We start from the raw sequence: 26337 nt of genomic DNA, 5'->3' as shown, positions 1-26337 counted from the left end.
GTCTTTATGGAAAGGCCCCGGAATACATGCAGATCCGCATAACTCTGTACACTCCCAGGTGAGCTCTCCATTCTCCTGATCAGGGAAACGGTCCAAAAGTTTTAACAGGGCGGTGGTTTTGGAAGGGCATTTCCTATATGGGCAGCCCATGTATGGAACTCCTTCCCGATTTCCCTTCAGCTGGACAAAAATGTGAATACTTTCTGTGCCTCTCTGAAAACTTTGCTCTTTCAGGAACGATTATTTTTCCTTTTGGAGTTACTAAGTTTTGTATGATTCATGCATGTCTTGTTTTCTTTTGTTGTTCCCTTGTGTTTGTGTTGGCGCCCTGAAGCTTGTGGGTATATGCACTGTATAAATTGATAAAATAAAGTAGCTCAATCCTCCCAAACAATACACTGCAACATTGGGAAACGTATTCCAACAATGCCAGAAAGAAAAGGGCTAAGCTAGAAACCAAGGTTTGCACTATCCTGCCACAAGAGAACAGTCTCCACATCACTAATCAACACAACTATGACAAAGACCCATGTGGGGGCTTAGAAAGAGGTGCCTGGGCGGTGAAGCAGGGAAATAGACAAACGTGTGTGTGCACAGACAGCAAAATCCACTTGGAGGTGAGAGTAGAAAGAAAGGATCAAATATGCATGCAGGGTAAGCAGATCAAAGATGAGAGCCGAGTAAAGAAGGAAAATGTGACAGCCTAAGAGTTGCTCACGGCCAATTACTTACGGTCAGGAGTGCTTATTGCTCGGCCAATCAGAGTAAGATTTGATGTGCTGGATGGTTGATTTACACTATCAAAAGAAACTGAAAAGATGGAAAGAAAGTGGTCAAATTATCCAAACATATAAACTAATATACATTTGAAAAGGTGCACAGATTAACTGTTTCTGCATCACATGCTGGAAAGATAACAGAACACTGACCCTTCACTAATAGTCCAAGCAACAAGCTTGCTCAACCTGTTTGTGGCCGGTTATGGCTGCAGTCAATAAAGTACTTTAACTTTGCTCCTAAACTATTACATTTAAAAAATAAGGGACCTGTCCTCCCTTTAAACTAAACTATAGTGTCACATTCATCGTATACACAGGACATGAACATTTTCACTCTCCCTGAATACACATGTCCCTCTTCCCACCATTTTAGTTAGCAGTGAAAGGATGGAGATGTGGGGGCACAGGCTATATTGTAATGGCAGTACCTTGCTTGCTGCTGGTTACATGGCTAGGTGATGGAGTGCCGGGAAGGGCCCCAATGCTTTTGCTGCGCATTTTCTTGCTGCTTTCCACAGCTTTCTTAGCAGAGTTCAGGATTACTGCAGTGCTGAGGGACAGCTGCCTGTTAAACAGAGTACAAAAATGTAAAATTATGGAGAATTGATGCAGGGCAGCAGATACAAAACAGTAATACTCCAAGTCCCACGCCTTTCCACCAAATCTAATGTCTGCCCAAAAAGGAATGGGCCGAGAGTGTTTTGCACAGCAAACCCTTTCTAATTTGAAATTGAGGCCACAACACATTTGCAGTGCTTCGCCCACAACCCTGCTAACCGGCCCTTGTGCCTCATCCTCCAATCCTTCATACTCTTCTAGTGGGACTGTACACCTGGTTTGCATATGAGGAGAGTGGGGAAGTTTGCTGCTCGCTTTTAGAATTACTGTTCTTCAATTTTAATCCACTTTGGATACAGTCTGCTCCACTTATGCCTTTTAAAGGCTTTTATACTTGCCACTTCAACGTCAAGCGCTCTTTGTTTAAAGTGCCTGGAGCCTGAACGACTAGGGACTGTGCTCAGCATATGAGACACTTTCTGTCCATACTGTGAGGGGTCAGAAATGTGAGGCGGACACAAAAGTACAGTTCTCAGAATTTGCCATTTTATTAAACAATAAAGGGTGAGAAGGGAATAGTTTCTTACCTGTAACTCCTTTTCTCCAGCATTGGTATCTTTCATGGATTCACATGCTTAGAATATTCCCCGTCGTCAGACTTGGACCCCTCGGTACACATATATAGCCTTTTCCTATAGGAAAACTTCCGACACTTGTGTCCTATCTACGTCCTTTTGGGGCCCGCATACGCATGCCCCGTAGGACTTTGCGGTATAAAAGCCCCGCCCCCGCGGCTCCCTTCAGATTTCGGCCCCTCCAAAGTAGGAAGGGTTAAACCTATCAAGCATATACATTGCATTCTGGGGAGGCTGGCGGGCGCGTGTGAATCCATGAAAGATACCAATGCTGGAGAAATGGAGTTACAGGTAAGAAACTATTCCCTTCTCCAGCATTGGATCTTTCATGGATTCACATGCTTAGAATAGATTGTATAGCAGTAAACTGGAAGACGGTGGTGAGAATGCAATGCAACATACATCCACAAAAAATACATAATGCATAGTTGCACAAGACATAGGTTTACCCATATACCTGCACCTCCATAAAGCATACGGTTACCAACAGGTAGAAAAAACTCTCCACAGTGCAGAGATTACCTTATTGAAACAGATGGCGCAGGACTGCTCTTCCCATCTGCACCTCATCCGCATGCTGCCTCGCAAGGCAGTAATGGCGGGTAAACGTGTGAGGCACCGACCATGCCGGAGCCTGGCATATGTCCGTTAGCGGAACTCCTGCCCATAATGCTGCTGAAGAGGACGTTGATCTTGTAGAATGGGCTCTAGGATGCCCTTGCAGCGGCCTTCCGGCCTTGGAGTGACAAAAAGCAATCGTCGACGAGACACATCGAGCCAGTCCTCGCTTAGAAATTGCATTTCCTCTCGTCGACGGACCATACGCGATGAACAGTTGTCGAGTAGACCTGAGTTCTTGTGTACGATGTAGGTAAAATTTTAAGGCCCTCTTAACGTCCAAGGTATGAAGAGCTCTTTCCGCTGCCGATGATGGGGTCGCGAAAAAAGTAGGGAGGACAATGGACGAGTGTTTGTGATACACTGTAGGAACTTTCGGAACGAAAGTAGGATTAGTTGCCAGAACCACCTTGTCTTTAAAGAATCTTAGGTATGGAGGGTCTACGACCAACGCTTGCAGTTCCGAGATTCTACTAGCTGACGTGATAGCTATTAAGAACGCCAACTTCCACGATACGACTTTCATGGCCGAGGTGGCCATAGGCTCGAAGGTTGGTTTCATTAGGCCTGCCAGCACTACGTTGAGACTCCATGTTGGTGGAAAACGTTTTATTGGGGGAAAAGTTCGAAATAAACCCCTCATGAAGTGTTTCACTAGCCTGTCGCTGAATAAAGGAGACGACTGTCTCTTCCTCGTGAACCTAGAGATGGCCGCCAGGTGCACCTTTATCGATGTGAAAGATAAACCCCCCCTCTGCCAAGTGAAGCAGATAAGGCAGAACTTGCTCCGGAGTCACCCTTAACGGGTGTAGTCCTTGTTGTCCTCGACACCACTCACAGAACCTTCGCCACTTATAGGTGTAAGATTTGTTGGTAGAAGGGGCCCTCCGAAACGTCTAAGGTACCAAATTCCGAAAAGTCAGGAGCCAGGCTGTGAGGTTGAGACTGTCCGGGTCGTGATGCCACACCGTACCTTTGTCCCAGGACAGTAGGTTCGGGACCCTCGGAAACGCTATTGGTTGTTCCAGCGACAAGTGAAGCAGGTCGGAAAACCACGGTTGCCTCGGCCAGTACGGTGCCACTAGAATTACCCGGCAACTGTACCTGCGTATCCACTGCACCGTCCGCCGTATGAGGGGGAACGGAGGAAAAGCGTAAAGGAACTTGTCCGTCCATGGGAAGGAGAACGCCTCCCCCATGGAACCCTCCTGAGGCCATCTGCTTGCGAATTGCTTGCATTCCTTGTTTTCCTTCATTGCGAAGACGTCCAGTGGGGGGTGACCCCACTTCTCTAAAACTTTCGTCAGCTGAACTGTGTCCATTTCCCATTCGTGTATCTGGGCCATCCTTCTGCTGAGGGAATCCGCTTGCGAGTTCCTCACTCCCGGGAGATGGTGAGCCACGATGGATATCTCGTGCTTTAATGCCCAATGCCACACTTTCTGGGCCTCTATGGAAAGGGTCCTGGATCGCATCCCCCCCTTGTTTTCTCACATAAAACATTGCTGTCGTATTGTCCGTCAGCACTCGTAGTCTCGATCCCTTGATGTGTGGTAGGAACGCCTTCAAGGCCCATCGCACTGCTCTGAGCTCTAACACATTGATGTGTAGGAGTGACTCCGTTTGAGACCAATGACCTTGCGTTTGAAGAGTGCCCATGTGAGCTCCCCAGCCGGTTAGAGACGCATCCGTGACTATGGTTAGCTGGAACTCCGGCTCCTGTAGGGGTACACCACTGTTCAGGTTGTGGAAACTCTGCCACCACTGAAGAGTCCGAAGCAGTTTGTCGTCGATTATTATCTTGTCTGACCACGATCCTTGGGCCTGTGTCCACCGGTCCGCCAGGAACTCCTGAACTGGCCTCATGAATAGGCGACAGTTGGCCACCAGATGGATGCAGGATGCCATGGCCCCTAGGACCGAAACATATTTTCTCACTGAAAGCTTGGTGTTTCGCCATAGTCGACCCGCCAGTTGATTGAGTTTTGAGATTCTGTCGAGGGAAGGCTTCACTAGCCCCGACTGGGTTTCGAACTATGCCCCCAGGAACACCAACGTTCTCGATGGCATCAACGAGGATTTTTCTGAAGTTTATGGCGAATCCCAGCTGTTGTAGAAGCTGCATGGTGGCTTGCAAACTTGTGTTGGTCGACGCTGGGGAGGATCCCCTTACCAGCCAGTCGTCGAGATATGGGTATACATTGTGGCCCTGCCTCCTTAGCCAGGCCGCTACTGGGGCCAGGGATTTCGTGAACGTTCTGGGGGAGGTTTTGAGCCCAAAGGGAAGAACCGTGAATTGGTAGTGAGTCCGCCCTATCACAAACCTCAGGAACTTCCTGTGCTTCCGACACATTGGAATATGGAAGTACGCGTCCTGCAAATCCAGGGACGCCAGAAAATCCCCTTCTTGAACGGCTCGGATCACTTCCTGGAGCATGAGCATTTTGAATTTTAGGCTCTTTAAGGACTTGTTGAGATCGCGTAAGTCTAGAATGGGACGCCATTTTCCGTGTGGCTTTTTCAGGACGAAGTATCTTGAGTAAACCCCTTGACCTTTCTGTGATGCTGGAACTAATTCTATCGCACCTTTTGCTAACATGAGTGTTACCTCCTGTTGCAGTACCCTCAGATGGGATTGAGCGACGAACGCAGGTGGAATGTGCGGAGGGCTGCGCTTGAATTGTAGAGAATGTCCGTTCCTTATTGTGTCCAGCACCCATTGATCTGTCGTTATTCGTTCCCATTCGTCGACATAGGCTGATGCTCTTCCTCCCAGAACGGTGTGTTGTTCGTCATTGCTGATCTTTGTTTTGCTTCTCTCTCGACGACGACGGATAGGATGGTCTCTTCCTGAAGGTCTGGAAGTTCCGGCGTCGGTTTGCTGCTTGAGAAGCACGCCTGTATCCCTGGGAGGGGTACGCCGACCTACTGAAGGATCTGTCTCCTGACGCAGAGAATCTGGAATTACCTGAAGCCCCTCTAAAGGGACGAAAAGACTTGTAGCTTCGGCCACTCTGGAGGGCACCCAATGAACGTGCCGTGTCAGAGTCCTCTTTCATTCCCTTCAGGGCCTCATCTACTTTCTCTCCGAATAGAAGGTCTCCCTCAAAGGACATATCTAATACTTTGTATTGTACCTCCGGTCTGAAGTAGGTACACTTAAGCCATGACTGTCGTCGTAACACGACCCCCTTATTGACTTGCTTGAAGCCCGATTCAGCGAGGTCAACCGCGATGTTTATTGCGTGATTGGAGGCTTCCTCACCCTCTTGGACGAGTAACATCGCCGCCTTCCTATGCTCTTCCGGAAGATGATCCAGCAACGGAGCCAGACTGTGCCACATTTCTCTGTCGTATCTGGCTACAATAGCCAGAGAGTTTGCAGCCTTTACTGTAGTTGCTCCCACAGATAGCACTTTTTTGCCGAAGGCATCCTGACGTCTTGCCTCGTTTTCAGGCGGAGTCGTGCACTTGTGCTGGGCCTTAGCTTTCCTCGCCGCTGCCGCCGACACCACCGATTCAGGCGTTGGTTGGGAGGATAAGCACTTGGGGGTAGACTCTGGAGCCTTACATTTTTTCTCAAGGCGACCTTTTACCGCCGGTTCCGAAAAGGGGTGACGCATTGTCTGCAAACCCTCCTTCCACACATGATCTAGGATGGGTATTGAAAACACTGACCTCCTCTTACCCACGTGGTCGAAAAGAAAACAGTCCTTTTTCTGTTCCTCCTGGGACAAACCGAATTCCTTACACACCTTCTCCATCATAGAATGGAATGATGCAATATCATCCGGGGGGCGGCTGAACCGGGCTCCTTGGGTTTCTAATTCCACCTCTGACTCCCAGGCTGGATCCCTGGAGGGGGATGAGGAGATATCCGACATGGCTCCTCTGTCAGACTCCGAATCTGGCAGCTCACCTTCCTCTTGGGGTGCCGGTGGTGCTGAGACTGGCGTGCGTAAGTGAGTCGGTGGACGGGACGGGCCCGGCTCGTCGACGGGTGACTGTGGCAGGTTTACCTGAGGTAGCCTCTGGTCCAACGACTTTAATAAAGACTGAAGAGTGGACAGAACCTCCAATGACAAAACAGATTGAGGAGAGGGGCAGACACCGGAACTCCGGATCCCCTCGTCGACGACCTGTCAACCACTCGTAGCCCGAGGTCTGCCGAGGACAGCAACGCTGCCTGTTCCTGCAGTAAAGTATCCGGAGGGATCGGATCAAAGACTTCAGGCCTCCAGGCTTCTTGTAGAACCTCTGTCGACGAGGCCACCGTCGCTGTCGGCGGGACGGTAGATACCACGTGCGTCAGTGGTAGGGAGGAGGCCGATGACTGGACCGCCGTCGACGACGGTGGCTTAGCAGGTGGTTTAGACGGTCCCGCCTTTTCTGCACTAGCCCTGCTTTTACCGGACTCTCGACTCGTGGTCGATCTAGGGTGATCGCCCGAGGAGGATTTCGGCCTTTGTCATGCTTTTTTGACGAAGATGACGATTTTCTCGTCGAAGATTCTTTAGCTGAATGACTCCGAGATGACTCTTTCTCCGCCGGTCGAGATTTCTTCGCCGGTGGTTCCGACGATACAGCGCGGTGTGATGTTTTTGCCGATTGTGTGGAGCCTACCTCCGAAGGGGGTATGCCCCCGCTCCATCATTCAACCATGCCACCAGCCGTCGACTTCGGTCTTTGAGGGTCTTTTGAGAAAACCCTTTGCATATGTCAGTTATCAGCAGAATGATGAGGGTGGAGACAGTATGTCCATCCCCCTCGTAAACTTTTTTCAAGCACCACGTCGCGCACGGACGGAACAGCGCCTTCCCCGACATGAAGGAAAAATTCACCTAACTCCAACTTCAAGTACACAACCTTGTACAAAATAGTAAGACGACACGAGGAGATCCCACTACTTTGGAGACGGTTGAAATCTGAAGGGAGCCGCGAGGGCAGGGCTTTTATACCGCGACGTCCCACGGGGCATGCGTATGCGGGCCCCAAAAGGACATAGATAGGACACAAAAGTGTCTGAATTTTTCCTATAGGAAAAGGCTATATATGTGTACCGAGGGGTCCCAGTCTGGCGACGGGGAATATTCTAAGCATGTGAATCCATGAAAGATCCAATGCTGGAGAAACTCGCATCTTTCCCTAGCCTAACGAGAAAGAAACTAAAAGAAGAAAGACCTAGTGTCCAAAAGTCTCTGACCCTCACACTAATCCAAACAAAATAAAAGGAATATTTGGAAATCTTCAATTCAACACCCCAGTGTTGAAGTTCAAACATATATGTTTAAAAGCGTATTCCTTGTGACCAGGGTTGTGTTCCCTTCCCCTGGCTCAATGCATAAACACTCAAAGAACAGTTTGTGTTCAACAAAGTTCCTTTTCTCCCGATAGGACTTTGTCTTGGGTAAAGAAAATGTCTCTCCATGAAAACACGTTTCCAAAAACAAAGTACTTGTTATTCTTCTTACTTTCCTTTTCGTTAAGGCAACTTTCCACAACACTCTTTTCCCAAATATCTTCCACAATATCCTTTTTATCAAGACCAATGCCTTTCTCACCAAACAGATGACTAAAGAAAAATGTGCTCTTCAAGACAGAGCAATTATTAACATATCACACTTCTTCCAAATTAATACTTCTGTCAGGATACCAAAACAACTTATTGCAGATCAACAGTTTATATAGAAATGATTGAGGTAATACTTTCTGCCACACCTATTTGCCACCAATATAATGCTTCACATTATCTTCTTTCCTGGTCCACTCGCCTGCCAGGATAAAACTCCTACTTCTACAATTGTTCACAGTGGCAATATTTGTTCTCCAGTCTCTACACACCAGCATGACATGAAGGGAGAGCTGAACAATGGTTGCCCTTTTTACAGTCTGTCAATATGGGTAATAAACTTTCATCCATTGATATCCCAACAAAGAGGACTTGAACCCTTGTTGCTTCTGTACAGCTTCTTGGCTGTGGGTAACGCAAGTTTCCCCTATTTGGTGTCCCACAAAAGAGGAATTCAGCCCTTCTTTCTCAGATGCTGCTTCTGTGCAGCCTCCTGGCTGTTGGCAATGTGGGTTAGAGGTTTCCTCTAGTATGCATCCCATACAAAAGGAATTATGCCCGGCTTGCCATAATGTTACTTTCTTAGTCGATATTCAAAATGACCTCTTATTGTCACATAGCCACTTCGGAGCACCCCAGGGTCACCTACACGGTTAGGCCAACTCACCGGATTGACTCAGCGTCTCCTCTTCTCGTGGTGTGCCCACGCTCCAGACAGCATCCACTTTGCTTCAGTGGACTGCTCCCTCTGCTTTTGAAGCATCAGTGCTTCACTGTTTCACCTCGCACTTCAGAATAATGCACGCCTGAATGGGAGCACATCTCCCCTTCAGTCGGCTTCCCTCTTCTGATGCTGCTTCCCGCTGCGAACACTCTGCACGGTTCTCAGGCTTTCTTCCCATTTCACATCGGCATCAGCTGGGCTTGCTTCTACTCGTACAGCGACCTTTGCACTCCAGTCTGCTTCAGCTTCACCGTTCCCACCTTCTTTCAGATGAATCTAATTCCTCCATTTAAATTTCCGGCTCAGGTGTTTTCCTTTGCAGCAAGTAGACCACTCATTTAGATTAGTTGAATTTTGGATCTTTACTACCGCTGAGCCCCTCTTCCTCGTCCCAATAGCACAGGCATTCTGGACTTTGAAATCCTTTGTGTGGTATTAACTCTTCTGTATTTATTCCATTCAAATTGTTTTCAAAACAGAGTTGTCAGATTTATGAAAGTGAAAAAAAGATGTGTTTTACTTTTTATTTTTGGTAATTTGTTGTGGAATCGTTAAATATTTTGTTCTGTTCTCGTGTTCTTTTGGAATCTGTATGTTGTCTTCATGAAATCATGTAATTTTATCAATGAATATTTGAAAAGTTGATTTACCAACTAACAAATAAAATTAAAAAAATGTGTGTTCTATCCTGTGGATTAGGACCTCTATCTGAGATAGTTTCATAAAAATGAGAGGGTGGTGTAGTTAAGGTTTGAACTCCCAAAGGGTACATAGAAGTCTGATTTGTCACAACGTCTTCTCTGGATAGTTTCATGAGAGGGAATTGTACAATGACAACATGGCATCAGGTATCTGGGCATCAGAAGATCTTCATCCTCAGTGGAGGATGAAGACCGCATCTCTCGCGAAGGAGTCACCACTTCCCACCGATAGCCATCTCCTCCCATGTGATCCTCCGCCCCGAAACCACCCCCAGGGTTAGGATCAGGTAGCGACTGCCTGTCCCTAGCCACATGGGTGGAGTCACTAGGCTGGGGCCCAGTGATAATCCATAGGATTCTTCACAATAGCCTCATCAATCGCCCCAAGCGCGAGGAAGGCCTGTTCGGGAGGCATCCTTCATGCATCATTGAGGGCCTTCCAGAAGGTGAAGAAAGGCAAGTTGAGAATGAAGGCATATTCCATCGCTATGCAGAACCTGGGGCAGTCTCTTGCCGGGCACCTGTATATCCATGGCAAGTGCTTCAGTAGGAATGTGGAACTCTTCGGAACAGACCCTCACCTGCACAACCTCCGAGATGGGATTTTCATGACGTTCCAAAGGTCGATGACTTCACCATCAATGAAGAGACACTTGATTATCTTGATCAGAGTTCCCCCCCCCACTTCGGTCCCCGTTATCTACCCGGTCCCCGCTATCTAAAGGATGGGGGGAAACCTCAAATATCTACAATTCCATAAGCAGCTTTGGGGGGGGGGGTCTGCTCTGCTAAGGTCACCTCATGTTCTGATGAACCCTCCACCATCCCCTATTCCTACAATTTTCTCCTCCGTCCTAGAAAAGTGAGCCTGAGCAGCACATGCCAACCCAAAGGAAAACCCACCGCAGTATGGACATGAGCAAGAAGAGGACCAATCGTACTTACCATGTGCGTTTCATAAACACAAGACAGGCTACATGGACCTACCTAGCATTGCCATGCAAATGGGGCTTCCCGCCGGAAACTGGCACACACTCGTCAACCGAAAAGATTAGTCTGATTTCTCACCCAAAGACCCAGTCACATTGGTCGTAACAGCAACTGTAGTAATACCTTCTCCGCCTCCTCTACCACAAGGAAAACGCCTGGATTCTATCAGTAAGAGGGTGTAGCAGCACTCCTCCCTTCAATTGCACCATGCCAACCCTGAAGCCATTCGTATCACCCACAGGGGCTTTGGTAAAACCTGACTGAGTTTACAAAGGACCTGACAGAGAAGCAAGACCCCTATCGTTCTGGTCGATCTGAAGCAAACAAAATGGTGATGGCCTTCAGTGGACTGTCTGCGCTGGGCAGGCCTGTATGACAACCACCAGGTTTCAGGCAGATGTGCCGGGCAAGGTCCTTGGAGCTCCTTTTGCGACCATTGACCTGTTCTTTTAATCCCCCAATGAGGAAAGAAGAAAAATACCTACACTCAAACAGTGAAATCTCTCGCCATGCTCACCAAAGAGACCAAATCCTTTTCCTATTTGGATCAACCAATGAGGAGTGGTCGCAATACAAATGTGGATTGAGGATTCTCGGAATACAAAGTGGCAAGAGAACAGTGTTGGGTAAGAATTGGTGTAGTAACACTGAGACTACACAACACTTATCTGCTTGGTATTAGGTAACCCACCTTTTGGTATAAGTCTGTACTACACGAGCTGGTAGTGTGACTCAGCAGCCAGGCCTATCTCAAGAGGGGTAAATGTAAGTTGTAGCAATGAAATTCGTAAATACAAGTAACCAAGTAACACTTACAATCGAGGGTTTCGGGCATAAATAGTTATTTAATTAACGTCAAGCTTTAAATAAGCGTTCTTTAAAAAGGCAATTTGTGTAAACATACTTTAGAATACGTTTCAGAATCAATTATGCTAGTGGATACTCTTTAGAGATGCGTCTTGCACACTGCCTACAACCTGATGGGACTTCATTCACAAGAACAGTAATGGCATTTATATATCACACTAGTTATACTTTGCAGATTCTGAGGTTCCAGAAAGGAAAGGTTTAAGGAAGGAAAAGGTTAAACCGGTTCTCAGTACATGTGAGGACACTTAAATCTTCCAATAAAATCTAGACTAGCCTTTCCCAGCAATAACAGTCTAAAACAAGTTCCCCCTATGAGGGACAAACAATATCAAAGTCAATGGGCTAGAAGAGTCTGCAGGTAGCCAGGACAGCCAAAGTCAATTGGAGCACAATCTATAGAGCTGAGGCACTTCTTAGAATCAAAGTCTTGCACAAAGTTAGCGAGTTTGTAGAAAAATCACTTGTAGGGTCACAAGCTATTAAGCCGGTGAAAAAGCAGAGTTGGAATCAACTCTAAAGGTAAGCCACTGCAAGTCTCAACTGAGAAAAGCACATTTCAAAGACCATGAAGTACCCCAAGTCTAAACAGTACCTCTGGTTTGAAGAAGAGTGGTCCAGCTGGATTCTGTCCTGTTGCAGCGATGCAGACCCTGGGTTCCTGAGCACCAGTCGTGGGGATAAAAGGGAGGACATCTGGAGGGCTCCTGCGGCAGCACTTTGGAGGTCATCGGCAGCTACAGGCTCTTTTCGGTTCAGCTGCACTTTGCGGTTTCAGCGCTTGGTAACCAGCACTGTCGCGGATCTTGGATACCGGTTGGGCTTCCTTCACTCCTTGGTTCCTGCACTCTGGTGAGGGGACTCGAGCTCTGGTCATCCTGCTTCTGGAGGGTCGACTCCTGGAGCTTCTGGCCAGATTTCAGATGTTGCACTAGACTACGGATTTCTCCACCCCTGGCACTCTGTTCTTGCAGCAGCAAAGTAGTACAGCCAGTTGGGGAACGTTGTCCAGTGCGGTTCATCTCGGGGTTAGTTGGTCCCACTAACCCAAGGGAAGAAGTCATCCTTTCCGGAGCTTCTCTGCCGAACTGAAGAAAGGAGTTTCAGCACAGCAGCAGGGCTTCACCGGGCAATTCAAAGGTCCAGGAGGATGCAGCAAGCTTTGTTCAGGGTTACTTCGTCGGGTGTTTTTCCCAGTGGTCGACTCTGACTCTAGTCCCAAAACCCTTGCCTTTAAACTGGTTTCTCCCCTTCATGCACAACCTAGGCTGTCAATCACACAGCAGGGTGGTTGTCCTGAAAGGACAGCCAATCAGGACTAGTTGTACTCAAGCATTGCTAGAGACAAAGGACAGAGGGGTTTTGGGAACCTTCCTCACATCCTGCCTTTCCAGACACAATGGAGCCATATGCGGGTTTCAGGGCTGAAGCCCGCCAAAGGCAAAACAAACAAATGGCTCCACTCAGCCTCAACGCACAGAGTAAAACCCAAGAAAGACTTCACAAACAGAAAAAGGCGAAAAAAGACCAGGGCAATTTTGACAAAATGGTCACCCATAGGTGCTGTACTGCAGCTGAGGGCTCAGCCTGCGGTAGAACAGCACAATGATCTGCCGCACCCCCCAGCCCCCCAGCACTCCACATAAGATGGCGGGTGCTGGGCATACAAAGAGAAAAAGGTAAGTAAAGTCAATTTCACTTTACTATTCTTGGGAACAGTAGTTCACACAAGATAAGGTATTTAAACCATATGAGAAATCTAAAGGATTTCTCAGTGACACTGCACTGAAGGTGCTGTTTGTCACCATACAAAAAGTAGATGCCCATGGAGTCTGTGAGACTCCAAAAACTGTGGAAACACAATCCAAATCAGGTCAAAACACGAGAGTGAGAAAAAGGTCTCACTCACTCCAGGGTAAAAATTTAAAAGTCCTAAAGTCCAGCACAAGAGCTGGGGGCCTCCAGGGTTGAAGGGAATTGGCACAGAAATGAGAATTCTCCCTAACGAACAGCTTGCTGAGCAACAAAGCCAGTTTATCCAATTCATCCAATAGACCACCCCAGTGAATCATCTGTATGTATGGTCAAATATTTTAGACCCTGGAGTCCTGTCAATTGCTGGCAGGAATTCTGCCTCCTCCCCTTCCTTTCTTTACTCCACCTCTTCCTCCCCAGCTGGGTCCCACAACACCTTTTTTCAGAAGTGTGCAAGATGCTTACAATTCAGATTGTGCAAGAAGTCATACTCTCCCTGATGCTGTTCTGATTTTTCAAGAGCAATGCTCGCCTTGGCCCCATACTGGATCTCCCCACCTTTCCATGGGAGGGTCAAGATTTGCGGATTCGCTCGGCTCTTCAACCGACGTGCCTAGATGTGTGCAGTGGATCTAATGGTTCTTGCATTGAAGGACAGAGAATACTGACACAAAGGATCCCATATAAACCCCGCCCACAGCACACACTGATTTTCATCAAGCTCACAAGAGAGGTGGCAGCACACTTAGTCTTCTTCCGTTACTTAGACAATTAGCAGATACAGGTGCCTTCTCTTGCAGAGGTTTGCACAACTCTTCAGTCCTAACTGGAACGTCTCTGACTGGAATTATATGTCAACCATAAATAAATACTCTGTTATTCAATCTCTGAGGTTGACTGATCAGCCATAACAGCAAACAAGGTTGCCGTTCATCTCCCCATGCCAGTGAGAACTTGGGACCTTCAGAACAAGGCTCAATATTTCCTCCAACACAAAGTTACGATGGCCTTGTGGTTTTAATGCACCATGGGGGAAACTAGTGACCTTTGAAGTTTCAGGCATAAGGATATCGTAGTACATGGACCTTCAGTCCCACTCTTGTGAGCTGGCAGAACCATGGACACCACAGCCTTGAGATCACAAGAAATGGTTATGGGAGGGAGAAAGCTCTCCCCTGGCTCCTGAGTGCCTTTTCTACTTTTTCCCTATTCCTATCCAGGAGAATGAACCGGAGCAGGGGGCTCCACACAGGCATGGAAGGACTGGGCTCATCCAGAGTGGATTTCTCCAGACTCTTCTTGCTAAGTACCAGAAGAACTTTGTCCACACTTGCAGGGCATTTGGATGCTTAGACTGATAGTGCCACAATGCTGCATACCAAGGTCCTGTCCCACACAACACACAGTGAAGGAGTGTGTCAGAGACTGGCATCTGCCTCCCCCAGTCTTTTCTGGGCTTGACTTCGAAGGAGACACGACCCAGGTTAAAAAAAAAAAAAAAGGACTAGTGACCATTTCAAAAACATCTGCTAACCAAGGAAAAAAAGGAAACTAGGTTTTAGTGGTCACATTGCTCCGTATGCATCACTGAATGCTTCCGGTGCAAGAGGCGGCACTGACGTTTGAACAGTCAGCCCAGATGCCGTGTGATGCCAGTTAGTGGCTGTGCAACATTTCTGAACCAATCTGCATCTGGAAGACATTGCAAAAGATTAGGGAGCCATAGCCGGAAGTGCAGTGGCCTGCAGAATGAAGGGAATCCGCAGAAGCAGTCTTCTAATCCAAAGAGAAGAAGGGCACAGCTCCTGCAGAGAGACACAGACTAGGAGATTAAAAGGCAAAGGTCTGAGCTGAAGCAGATCGACACACAATCTACGCTACGGAATGAATGGTGTTCTCAGCATCCTTCTTAATATGAAGAAAGACCCCTCTCCTAAGCTAAGCGCTGGGCCCAGATGGTCCCAGTACAAAACTACAAAAGCTAAGAATTAGTTGTGCCAGGACCAAACTCTAGGGAATCTAGTTGCCAGTGACTTCATTATTAATTATCCACTGAAACATTGCTTACCTCGGTCTAGAGAGCGACTTCAGGATACCCATTCTGGGTGTAAGAAACGATGCTGGGAAAGGTGCTCGTTGCTGCGGAGTGCAAGGCATTGCTGCAGGTGCTACCGTCTGCTCAGGTACAGGAGTCCTCACTACTATACCATTTTGGGTTGCAGGAGGGGTTCTAGATTGGAGCTGCCGTGGCGATGCCTGAATGGGTTATACAAGTAACAGATACATATTAAAAGGTATTGCATGGTTTCTTGCTTTGCAATACAATCAAGTTAGTAAGCAGGCAACGTGCTTCCGTTGGGCTGCTCCGATTTGCCGTGAACTCTACCATGTTCTGTGATCTACGCCTGCAGCATTTCCACAGCCCAATTTTCAGGCACGTTTTACACCAGTGTAGACTCAAAGAAAGACTTCAGTTTGTACTGTGTAGACTGAAATGTCAAAAGGTGCCCCCCAAACACTGAGAACATTTATAGAAAGGTTACGTACCTGACACTATGGTTCTCCATTAGATCACATGTTGCTTGGAATATCTCCCAGAGTGAAGGGGAGGGATGGGGCATGCATCTTGCACATCATTAGACCAAATAAAAAGTGTCAAAACCCGGATTAGAAGCTCAGGTGATTTGTAGCTATAAGACAGCAAAATTACACTCTTCACTGCAAGTAGGCAACTTTGAATTCTCTAGATCCACATGCCTGTTTTAAGAGTACAAAGCTGCTTGCTCATGTAATTAAAGAAGTTAAAACAGGACTCGCTCTCCCTTTTTTACAACCTGCTTAGGATAAGTGTGCATTGTAGGGTAGTCCCAGAATCATTACTAAAAGGTGTGCAATCATTTCAGAACTTTTGGAATTAGCTCAGTGCCTGTGAAATGCATGTCATTTCTCCCTAGGGGAGCCAACCTCATTCTTCGTTCAAGGTGGTTTACCCCTACCAATACCGTGAAAGTTTGGAGGACTGTCTAGGCATGTGGGGATGGATGGGTCAGAGCTATGAAAGAGAAAGGGGTAGGGGCAGGTGGGGGGGTGCAAAGACTAAGAACCGTAATCACAAGAAAAGTATTTTTCCTTTCTCAGGTGTCCTGCGCTACTTCCTTCCCAACCTGGTTGGGTAACAGATTTTTAAAAAAATGTATGCCCCAGGATTGTGATGATAAATGTAATCAAAAAGTAGTTCCCTAAAGCAAACTGTTTCCAAAGAACTGTGCTGCTTCTTTCTAATGTGTTAAATAGGATTCAATTCTATGAAAAACTATTACGCCTGGAAAGGATGAGATGTGAAAATACCCTACAAACGGATTTCACCACTAAATAGGAACATTCATGCAGGAAAACAAAATGTGCTTTTATTGTAACAGAAGATTCAGAATGCCCTTGGCATCATGAGTGCAAACGGCCCACTTCGGAACTTGGCTAAGCAAGGAAATCAATGGCCTATTAGACAGGAATAATAATATCAGGCAACATGCAATGAATTAAGAAAGATATTCTATAAGAAGAAAAGAATATTACCATTATTTTCAAAAAGGTGCGTTCTGACATATGCAGTAAAGTGCTGATGGCTTCACTGCTTCAAAGACTCTGATGTGGGGGCGTGGCCAGCAGCATGCAGATGTGCTATTCTGTAGCTCCTGGGCCACCTGTTAAACATCCTGTTCAAAATCCGGTTTTGCAGAGCCAGATGGTGGATTCTTACAATACCGGATGTTCCTGAACCCCAGGGTGTGCTTGGAGAAGCGTTGTGGCCCCAGACTGTGGCAGAGAGGACCTGAATGATCAGTTTGGTAGCAGGCCGCATAGCGACAGTTGACTGCGCTGAACGAGGGGCAGCATAAGCGCGGCCACAAGGGCACATCGGAGTGGACCTTCCCTGAGGGTGACTTAATGGCTTGGAGATGGTGGAAAGGTGCCGCAGCCAAATCCCAACTATGCGCCAGCCGGGCACAGGCAGTAGCACTGGCACAGATCCTGCCGGCACCGTGAGAAGCTGTGGTGGAGGAAACGGCTGGCAAGCGGGAACAAGGTGGGGGATCGGCCAGCTTCCGTGACCTCAGAGCAACCCACGCGCTCCGTGGTCAGCGGTGAGGCAGCAGTTGTACACCCCCAGAGGAGCCTGCCGGTGAGGCTCCCTCGCAACATTCATCTTGTGGGAGTATTGCTGACTCCATAGGAAAGTCTTGGAGGTGGCTTGTGGTGACCATCTCTGATCCGGTCTCTTGCGCTGGAGACATTTACATAATTCACGTGCCCCCGGACCATCATTTATGCAGGGGAGACCTGTGCCGCTCTGCGGAGCTGCAGAGCTGTGCATTTACCTCGCTCTGACACTGCAGGAAGCGGCAGGGGCACTGAAGGTTGCATTTGGGCTCTACCAACCCGATTAACAATTGTAGGAGGCAGCATTATAGGCATAGCAGTCACCTGGATCTCGGGCCAGTGCAGAGTGCGCTCAATGGGACATTTCACTACAGAACATCGCAGTGTGGCTGGGGCCATATATGTGTATTGCGGGGGAGCCGCAAGGCAAGGGTCTTTGACGGACCATAATTATTAGTATTATCCCAAGTAGTGCTCCGCATTGGAAACGCTACCATCTGGACTTGAAGCAGGAGGAATAATTTCGGGCTGGTCTATTCACCTGCATCCAGGCTTGAAACCTCCCGTACATACAGTTTAAGGCACTAGAATCGTTGCTGTAGTCCCCTGCTGGTGGTATGAGGCACTGAGTATCATCAGCGTAATTTGCATAGATCTCTGTAGCATCCAGTTGTTGGAACAGAGGGAGCATAAAGATGTTAAATAGCATGGGTGATAGACAGGAGCCCTGGGGCACGCCACATGAGACTCGGAATTCCTCTGCCAGTGAGTCTTGGACGAAGAATCTTGCGGTCTGGTCATATAGAAATGATTGAACCCAGTTAACGGCTGCAACAGAGAAATGTGCAATGCTACATAGTCTTTCCACAATGATGGTATGATCCACAAGATCAAATGCTGCGGACAAATCTAGTAGCACCAGCAGAGCAGAGCTCCCCTTGTGGCTGTGGGATTCTTACGTACTCAGCCAGGACTGACAGCCGCTTGTGGAAAGCTTTGGCTGACGATGGGGTGCTGGGTGGTCCTCCTCATCTGTGTCCATTGTTGTGTCCTGCGGGTCAGAGGGAGCCGAAGGAGTGCTGGGTGCAGGCAGCTGTGGCGTGCCGATTATCAGTGCCAGAGGCTGCTGAGGTGGGAGAGCCGGGGCTGCCTTGACTGGTAGAGGCATGGGAGCCCGGGGCTGAGCGGGAGCCGGGGGCAGCTGGACCCAGGGGCGGTGTGGCCATGGGTGCTTGCGGCTGTACAGGAGAGAGCATGTCCCTGATCACATCTCGTACGCTGAGCGGTGGTGGTGCTTGAGGTCTACCCTGCCCCTCAGGTCAAGGCCTGGTAGGCGGAGTGCCCTCGGCTGTGGTGCCGGTAGGGCTGCGTACAGGTGCCCCCTCAGACATGGGTCAGGTGTTAGGGTGTAGCCCCTCGGGCTGGGACCTGGTAACAAGAGCCTTGCGGCCCACTCAGCGGTAGCACCGGTAGGATCTTGCGACCCCTCAGCGTGGTGGCCGGTAGCTGGAGCAGCCTCAGTGATGTTGCCGGTCTTAGGACCTGAAAGGTCCCTCCTGCTTGGGCACTTCCTTGGAAGGAGTCACCCTTGCGAGGTGCGGAGGTGACAGGGCACCTACCTTGGGCCTAGACTTCTGCTTCACAAACGCTTTGAGGTCCTCTGGGGCGATCTTCCGAAGAGCTCCAGCCACATGGCTAGTCTGCTCATGAGCGCGCGCGGAGTCAAGGTGTTGCACGCGATACAGCTGTCCCAGCCATGGTCTGGCCCAAGGCACCAGAGGCAGAGGCCATGGGGGTCGGACGTTGGGAAGGGACCATAGCAGGCTGGAAATCTGCTGAAGCCTGCCGTAGTCGGCATGCACCGGGGAGGAGTGTTGCGCCAGAGGACAAAGCAGTACCTAATAATGTAAAAGAAAAAAGAAGACAAGAATAATTCTCGGGGGAAGAGCATGTGGAATTTTTAGGCCAGAGACCGAACCCAGGAGCGTTGGTGAAAGCAGTCCGTTCACATCGATGCGGAAAAGGGGACTGGGAAGTGGTGCCGGTGGGTAGAGTCAGTGGCGCGCTTGCTCCTAGTGCCGCGCCCCACACGCATCAAAATTTAAAGAGGAAGATGATTTTTCTGGTGAAAAAGGTTCCGTCTTACATCCCTAGCGAGGGCCGCCCATGCAGTATGGAGGAAAGGGGACGGGATGTAGGAGTAAGACTGTGTAATATAGTTCTTTCAATTAAGTAGTTAGGGGACCATTGGAAGGAGTTGGGAATTAAGGTTCAGCTCTCCTCAAGCTATCACCCACAGACAAATGGGCAGACGGAACGGGTAAATCATGAATGAGAGACATTTCTTAGAGGTTTCTTACAGGAAGAGAAGGGCTGGGTAGATTTACTGTGGTTAGCAGGATTTAGTTGCAATAATTTGGTTAAGGATTCCACTAATTATTCTCCTTTCTTCAGTAAATATGGTGATCATCCCAGGTTTTTAAAGGAAGTTGTGCCATCAGAATATTCTAAGCCAGAGGTGGAGGATAGATTTACTTGCATAAGAGATGGATTGGCAAAGGCCACTATTGCCCTTCAAAAGAATAAACTAAAGTACAAGGCTTTTGCCGATCGAAAGGGTCAGAGTGGTCCTCATTATCAAGTTGGGCAGAAGGTTTGGTGGTCTACTTAAAACGTACATTTGAAGGTGAAAACAGAATTTAGACCACGGTTTATCGGTGTCAGGTTTCCCAAAAGTTTCCAGTTTACTTTTGGTCCTTTAAAACTGTAATTATTCCTTATTTTATATTTTCACAACATTTCTGGTTGATCTGTCCTTAACTTTCATTGTATTAGAGGGAGAGTGTCTCAATCCAGCATGTTGCTGAGGAAGCTGGACATTGATTGGTTATGAAGAAGTCACAAGATGATTGGAGGATAAGGATGCTTGGGAACTGTTAGGAGATTCTAAACTGCCTTTCATTGTCTTCTCCTAAACAGGAAGGTCCCTTTTTTAGAGTCTCCTAAGTTTAGGCCCTTTTGGTTTTCCCTCGTAACTTTACCCAAGCTGGTTGGCGAGCAGATTTGGACAAAACTTCATGGGACAAGACAAGCTGATAACTTGGTGGCAGCGCTGAGCTCTAGTTTCATGTGCAGAGAGACATTCAATGTCAGCTTTTCAATGTCAGTCCTAGTCAAGAAAATATTTCATAAAGACATTCAAGTTAATATCTCAGGTAGTTTATGTATTTAGCTAGTCTGTATTTTCATTTGAGGAAGCTGCTTGTACCACTTAGAGCAATTCTGAGGAAAGTAGAGAATCAGTGTATTGTTATTTCATCTTACCATTGAAGTAAATTTAACGCTGCTCTTGCGAATGCTGAATTTCTCACATGAGCACTGTACTACGTGCAACTCCAAACGGAGTCAAGCCTGTCTAGGAATACATTGTGTTCTTTTTACAGCCCATGCGCTTCAGCAAGCAAAATTGAATGAATTTGCTGCCCACGCGCATGTTTAACCAGTAACATTTGTTTTCGGGCATATGCGAGGCAGCATTCAAGTTGTTTCAAAAGCCGCATGCGCGCATGCTCCAGTAAAGGAGATCCAGTCACATGCGCGTCAGCAAGCGTTTGTTTATACGCTCCCTGCACACATGACTAGAATTACAATAACTTTCCAACATACACGCAGCAGTAGTAGTTAGTAAATCCTACCTGCTCACACGCTTGTTCAGTGTGAATGAACAGTTAAAAGAGAATGCGCAAAGGCTAGTGTTTATTTGTTTAATGCCAGCCGTGCGCACATAAAGAGACTAGTGTCTCAATTCCTCACTCAAGGAGTTAGTGTTTCATGAAAGCAGGCTGCTTACTTGCTTGAAGACGCAATGTATCTGGGAGCAACAGATTGAAGTCTCTTTGGTAGCACAGAGTAAAGCTGGAAATTTCCTTTTGAAAACCAAGTGACTTTACTTAAGGGAATGTTTGAAGGACAAAACTAATTAATGGTGCATTCAACTTCTTAAAAGGAAGAAACATTAAAGGGGCAAGTCAGTTAGAACATTTTAATCTGTGCTTTTGCTCCAACGTTTAAAGAAATGTTTTCTTCAAGGAGATGCAGCTTTCTTGTCAAGAGACCTTTATTCAGTCACACCTCTAGACGTTCATGAATTCCCCATCTTTTGAAAAAGTCAAGATACATATCTTCAGTTGTAGCAATTCAAAGGAAGTTTCTTCTTGGGCAAAATATTGAGAAAAGGATCTAACAGAGGAAACTTCAGAATCTCGCCTTCCAGCTATCCAGGGAGGCTTAACAGGTATATAAACTACAAGGGGATCAAGGAGGGGTATGTTTCATTGAAAGAAAATAATATTTCTGAATTTCTCATCCTTTGCAGGTGATCCACCACTAGGGAATAGTTTCTTACCTTTAACTCCATTTCTTCAGCATTGGTATCTTTCATGGATTCACATGCTTAGAATATTCCCCGTCGTCAGACTGGGACCCCTCGGTACACATCTAGGACCCGCCTACGCATGCTCCGCAGGCCGTGCTAGTATAAGAGGCCCGCCCCCGCGGCTCCCCTTCAGATTTCGGCCCCTCCAAAGTAGGAAGGGTTAAATTTATCACATACATTACATACGGGGAGGTTGGCGGGCGCATGTGAATCCATGAAAGATACCAATGCTGGAGAAATGGAGTTACAGGTAAGAAACTATTCCCTTCTCCAGCATTGGATCTTTCATGGATTCACATGCTTAGAATAGATTGTATAGCAGTAACGCTTGAGACGGCGGTGAGAATGTAATGTAACAATATATATCCTCACCCTACTACACAATGCATATCTCCTGTAGGGATAAGTTAAGTCATATAACATTGCCCACATAAAGTATATCGCCCATAAGAAGGTAGATAACCGAATCTCCACAGGGAAGAGCTTACCTTACTGAAACAAAATGGCGCAGGACAGCTCTTCCCATCTGCACCTCGTCTGCATGCTGCCTGGCAAGGCAGTAGTGGCGGGTAAACGTGTGGGGCACTGACCATGCCGCCGCTTGGCATATGTCCGTCAGCGGAATCCCAGCCCATAACGCTGGTGAGGAGGACATCGACCTTGTAGAATGAGCTCTAGGATGTCCTTGCAGTGGGCTTCCGGCCTTAGAGTGACAAAAAGCAATCGTCGACGAGACCCATCTAGCCAGTCCCTGTTTAGAGATTGCTTTTCCTCTCGTCGACGGACCATATGCGACGAACAGTTGCCGAGTAGCCCTGATGTCTTGTGTACGATGTAGGTAAAATTTCAGGGCCCTCTTAACGTCCAGGGTATGAAGAGTTTTTTTCTGCTGCCGATGATGGAGTGGCGAAGAACGTAGGCAGAACCACGGATGAGTGTTTGTGGTATACCGTCGGAACCTTCGGGACGAACATAGGGTTAGTTGCCAGGACTACCTTGTCCTTAAAGAATCTTAGGTAGGGCGGGTCCACGACCAGCGCTTGTAGTTCCGAGATACGTCTGGCTGATGTGATAGCTATCAGGAATGCCAACTTCCACGAAATGAATTTCATGTTGGACGTGGCCATAGGCTCGAAAGGCGGTTTCATCAAGCCTGCCAACACTGTGTTGAGGCTCCACGTCGGGGGGAAAACGTTTCACCGGGGGAAAGGCTCGAAATAAACCCCGCACGAAGTGTTTTACCAGTCTGTCACTGAATAGAGGAGACGACTGCCTCTTCCTTGTGAACCTCGAGATGGCCCCGTTGACCTCTACCCCATTCACAGAATCTCCGCCACTTATAGGAGTAAGATTTGTTAGTAGAAGGGGCTCTAGCCGCCTGTAGAATTTTTTGGCAATCCTCTGAAATGTCTAAGGCGCCGAACTCCGAGAAGTCAGGAGCCAGGACGTAAGGTTGAGACTGTCCGGGTCGTGATGCCACACCGTGCCTCTGTCCCGGGATAGAAGGTACGGGACTTTCGGAAACGCTATGGGATGTTCCAGCGATAGGTGGAGGAGGTCTGAGAACCACGGTTGCCTCGGCCAGTATGGTGTCACTAGAATCACCCGGCAATTGTATCTGCGTATCCACTGTATTGTTTTCCGTATGAGGGGAAACGGGGGGAAAGCATAGAGGAACATGTCCGTCCATGGGAAGGAGAACGTCTCCCCCACCGATCCCTCTTGGGGCCATCTGCTTGCAAATTGCTCGCATTTCTTGTTGTCTTTGGTCGCGAAGGCGTCCAGAGGGGGGGGTGACCCCATTTCTCGAACACTTTCCTCAAGTAACCCGTGTCCACTTCCCACTCGTGTATCTGGGCCATGCTTCTGCTGAGGGAGTCGGCTTGGCCGTTCCTCACTCCTGGAAGGCGATGAGCCACGAGGGAAATTTCGTGTTTCGATGCCCAATGCCATGTTTTCTGGGCTTCTATGGAAAGAGTCCTCGATCGTGTCCCTCCTTGTTTCCTCAGATAAAACATGGCTGTTGTATTGTCGGTCAGTATTCGCACTCGCGAATTCTTGATGTGTGGTAGGAACGCCTTCAAAGCCCATCGTACCGCTCTGAGTTCCAGTACGTTTATGTGTAGGAGTGACTCAGTTGGAGACCAGCGACCTTGCGTTTGGAGAGCACCCATGTGCGCTCCCCATCCGGTTAGGGACGCATCCGTAACTATGGTGCTCTGAAACTCCGGCTCCTGTAGGGGCACACCGTTGCTCAGATTGTGGGAACTCTGCCACCACTAGAGGGTCCGACGTAGCTTGTCGTCGTCGACGGTTATCCTGTCCGACCACGATCCCTGAGCCTGTGTCCATTGGTCCGCGAGGAATTCTTGGACTGGCCTCATGAATAGTCGACAGTTTCTCACCAGATGGATGCAGGATGCCATGGCCCCCAGGACCGAAACATACTTTCTCACTGAGATCCTGGTGTTCCGCCGTAGCCGGGCCGCTTGTTGAATGAGTCTTGAGGTCCTGTCGAGGGAAGGTTTCACCAGCCCTAACTGAGTCTCGAACTGTGCCCCCAAGAATACCAGCGTTCTCGATGGCCGCAGAGAGGATTTCTCAAAGTTTATGGCGAATCCTAGTCGTTGTAGAAGCTGCCTGGTGGCTTGCAGACTTGTGTTGGTCGACGCTGGGGAGGATCCCCTTACCAGCCAGTTGTCGAGGTATGGGTATACATGGTGGCTTTGCTTCCTTAGCCAGGCAGCCACTGGAGCCAGGCATTTTGTGAACGTTCTGGGGGAGGTCTTGAGCCCGAAAGGAAAAACCGTGAATTGGTAGTGAGTTCGCCCTATTACAAAACGTAGGAATTTCCTGTGTTTCCGACACATTGGAATATGGAAATACGCATCCAGTAAATCCAGGGACGCCAGGAAATCTCCCTTTTGAACTGCGCGGATCACTTCCTGCAGAGTGAGCATCTTGAATTTTAGGCTCTTTAAGGACTTGTTGAGATCGCGTAAGTCTAGAATGGGACGCCATTTGCCGTTCGGCTTTTTTATGACGAAGTATCTTGAGTAGACTCCTTGACCTCTCTGTGATGTTGGAACTAATTCTATCACGCCCTTCGCTAACATGTGTAACCTCTTGTTGCAGTACCTTCATATGGGACTGAGCGGTGAACGCAGGTGGAATTTGCGGAGGGTTTTGTTTGAATTGCAGAGAGTGTCCGTTTCTTATGGTGTCTAACACCCATTGGTCCGTCGTTATCCTTTCCCATTCGTCGACATATGCTGAGACTCTTCCCCCCCCAGAACGGTGCGTGGTATGTCACTGCTGATCTTTATTTTGCTTGTCTCTCGACGACGATGGGTATGATGGTCGTTTTCTGGAAGACTGGAAGTTTCGTCGACGGTTAGCCGATTGTGAGGCACGTCGGTATCCCTGGGAGGGGTAAGCCGATCTGGCAAAGGATCTGTCTCCAGAAGAGAATCTCGAATTACCTGAAGCCCCTCTAAAGGGACGAAAAGACTTGTAACTTCTGCCACTCTGGAGGGCACCCAATGAACGTGCCGTGTCCGAATCTTCTTTCATCCCTTTTAGGGCCTCGTCCACCTTGTCGCCGAAAAGAAGGTCTCCCTCAGAGGGCATATCTAAGACCTTGTATTGCACCTCTGGCCTGAAGTAGGTACACTTAAGCCATGACTGTCGACGCAATACCACCCCATTGTTGACTTGCTTGAAGCCTGACTCAGCGAGATCCACCGCAATGTTTATTGCGTGATTTGAGGCTTCCTCACCCTCTCGGACCAGTAGCATCGCCGCCTTCCTCTGTTCTTCTGGAAGATGATCAAGCAGCGGAGCTAATCTGTGCCACATCTCCCTATCGTATCTGGCCACAATTGCCAGAGAGTTTGCGGCCTTTACTGTGGTCGCTCCCACGGAGAGCACTTTCTTGCCAAAGGCATCTTGGCGTCTCGCCTCGTTCTCAGGAGGAGTCGTGCACTTGTGCTATGCCTTTGCCTTCCTCGCTGCTGCCGCCGACACCACCGAGTCCGGTGTTGGTTGGGAGGACAAACACTTGGGGGTAGACTCTGGAGCCTTAAACTTTTTTTCTAGGCGTCCTTTCACTGCTGGTTCTGAGAATGGGTGTCTCATTGTCTGCAACCCCTCTTTCCATACATGGTCCAGTATTGGTATCGAGAACACCGACCTACTTCTCTTGCCCATGTGGTCGAACAAAAAACAATCCTTTTTCTGTTCTTCTTGGGACATACCAAATTCTTTGCATGCCTTCTCCATCATAGAATGGAATGACGCGATGTCGTCCCGAGGGGACGGGTGAGCTGGGCTTCTGGGGTTTTCCAATTCCGCCTCTGACTCCCAGGTAGGATCCCTGGAGGGGGATAATGAGATATCCGACATGGCCCCCCTGTCGGACTCCGAATCTGGCAGCTCACCTTCCTCCTGTGCCAGTGTTGAGATTGGCGTGCGTGGGTGCGTCAGTTGACGGGACGGGCCCGGCTCGTCGACTAGTGACTGTGGCAGGCTTGCCTGGGGTAGTCGCTG

The 26337-nt window shown here is 48.3% G+C and overlaps 1 protein-coding gene across 1 annotated transcript in view; it reads right to left on the bottom strand.

Annotated features, from left to right (window-relative positions):
* The window catches only part of NCAPD3 (non-SMC condensin II complex subunit D3), a 579984-nt gene that overhangs the window by 64868 nt on the left and 488779 nt on the right, over positions 1-26337 (bottom strand). Inside the window, exons 30-32 of the mRNA XM_069614114.1 lie at positions 15265-15452; positions 1208-1344; positions 733-810 (exon numbers count right to left, since the gene is read on the bottom strand). Coding sequence (XP_069470215.1) covers positions 733-810; positions 1208-1344; positions 15265-15452 — 403 coding nt within the window. The remainder of the gene's footprint in view (positions 1-732; positions 811-1207; positions 1345-15264; positions 15453-26337) is intronic.

This window comes from Ambystoma mexicanum, chromosome 9, assembly GCF_040938575.1.
Source record: "Ambystoma mexicanum isolate Mex_15411 chromosome 9, UKY_AmexF1_1, whole genome shotgun sequence".
Taxonomy (NCBI): Eukaryota; Metazoa; Chordata; class Amphibia; order Caudata; family Ambystomatidae; genus Ambystoma; species Ambystoma mexicanum.
The sequence above is the reverse complement of the archived record's forward strand: the minus strand, read 5'-3'. Positions and strand labels throughout refer to the sequence as shown.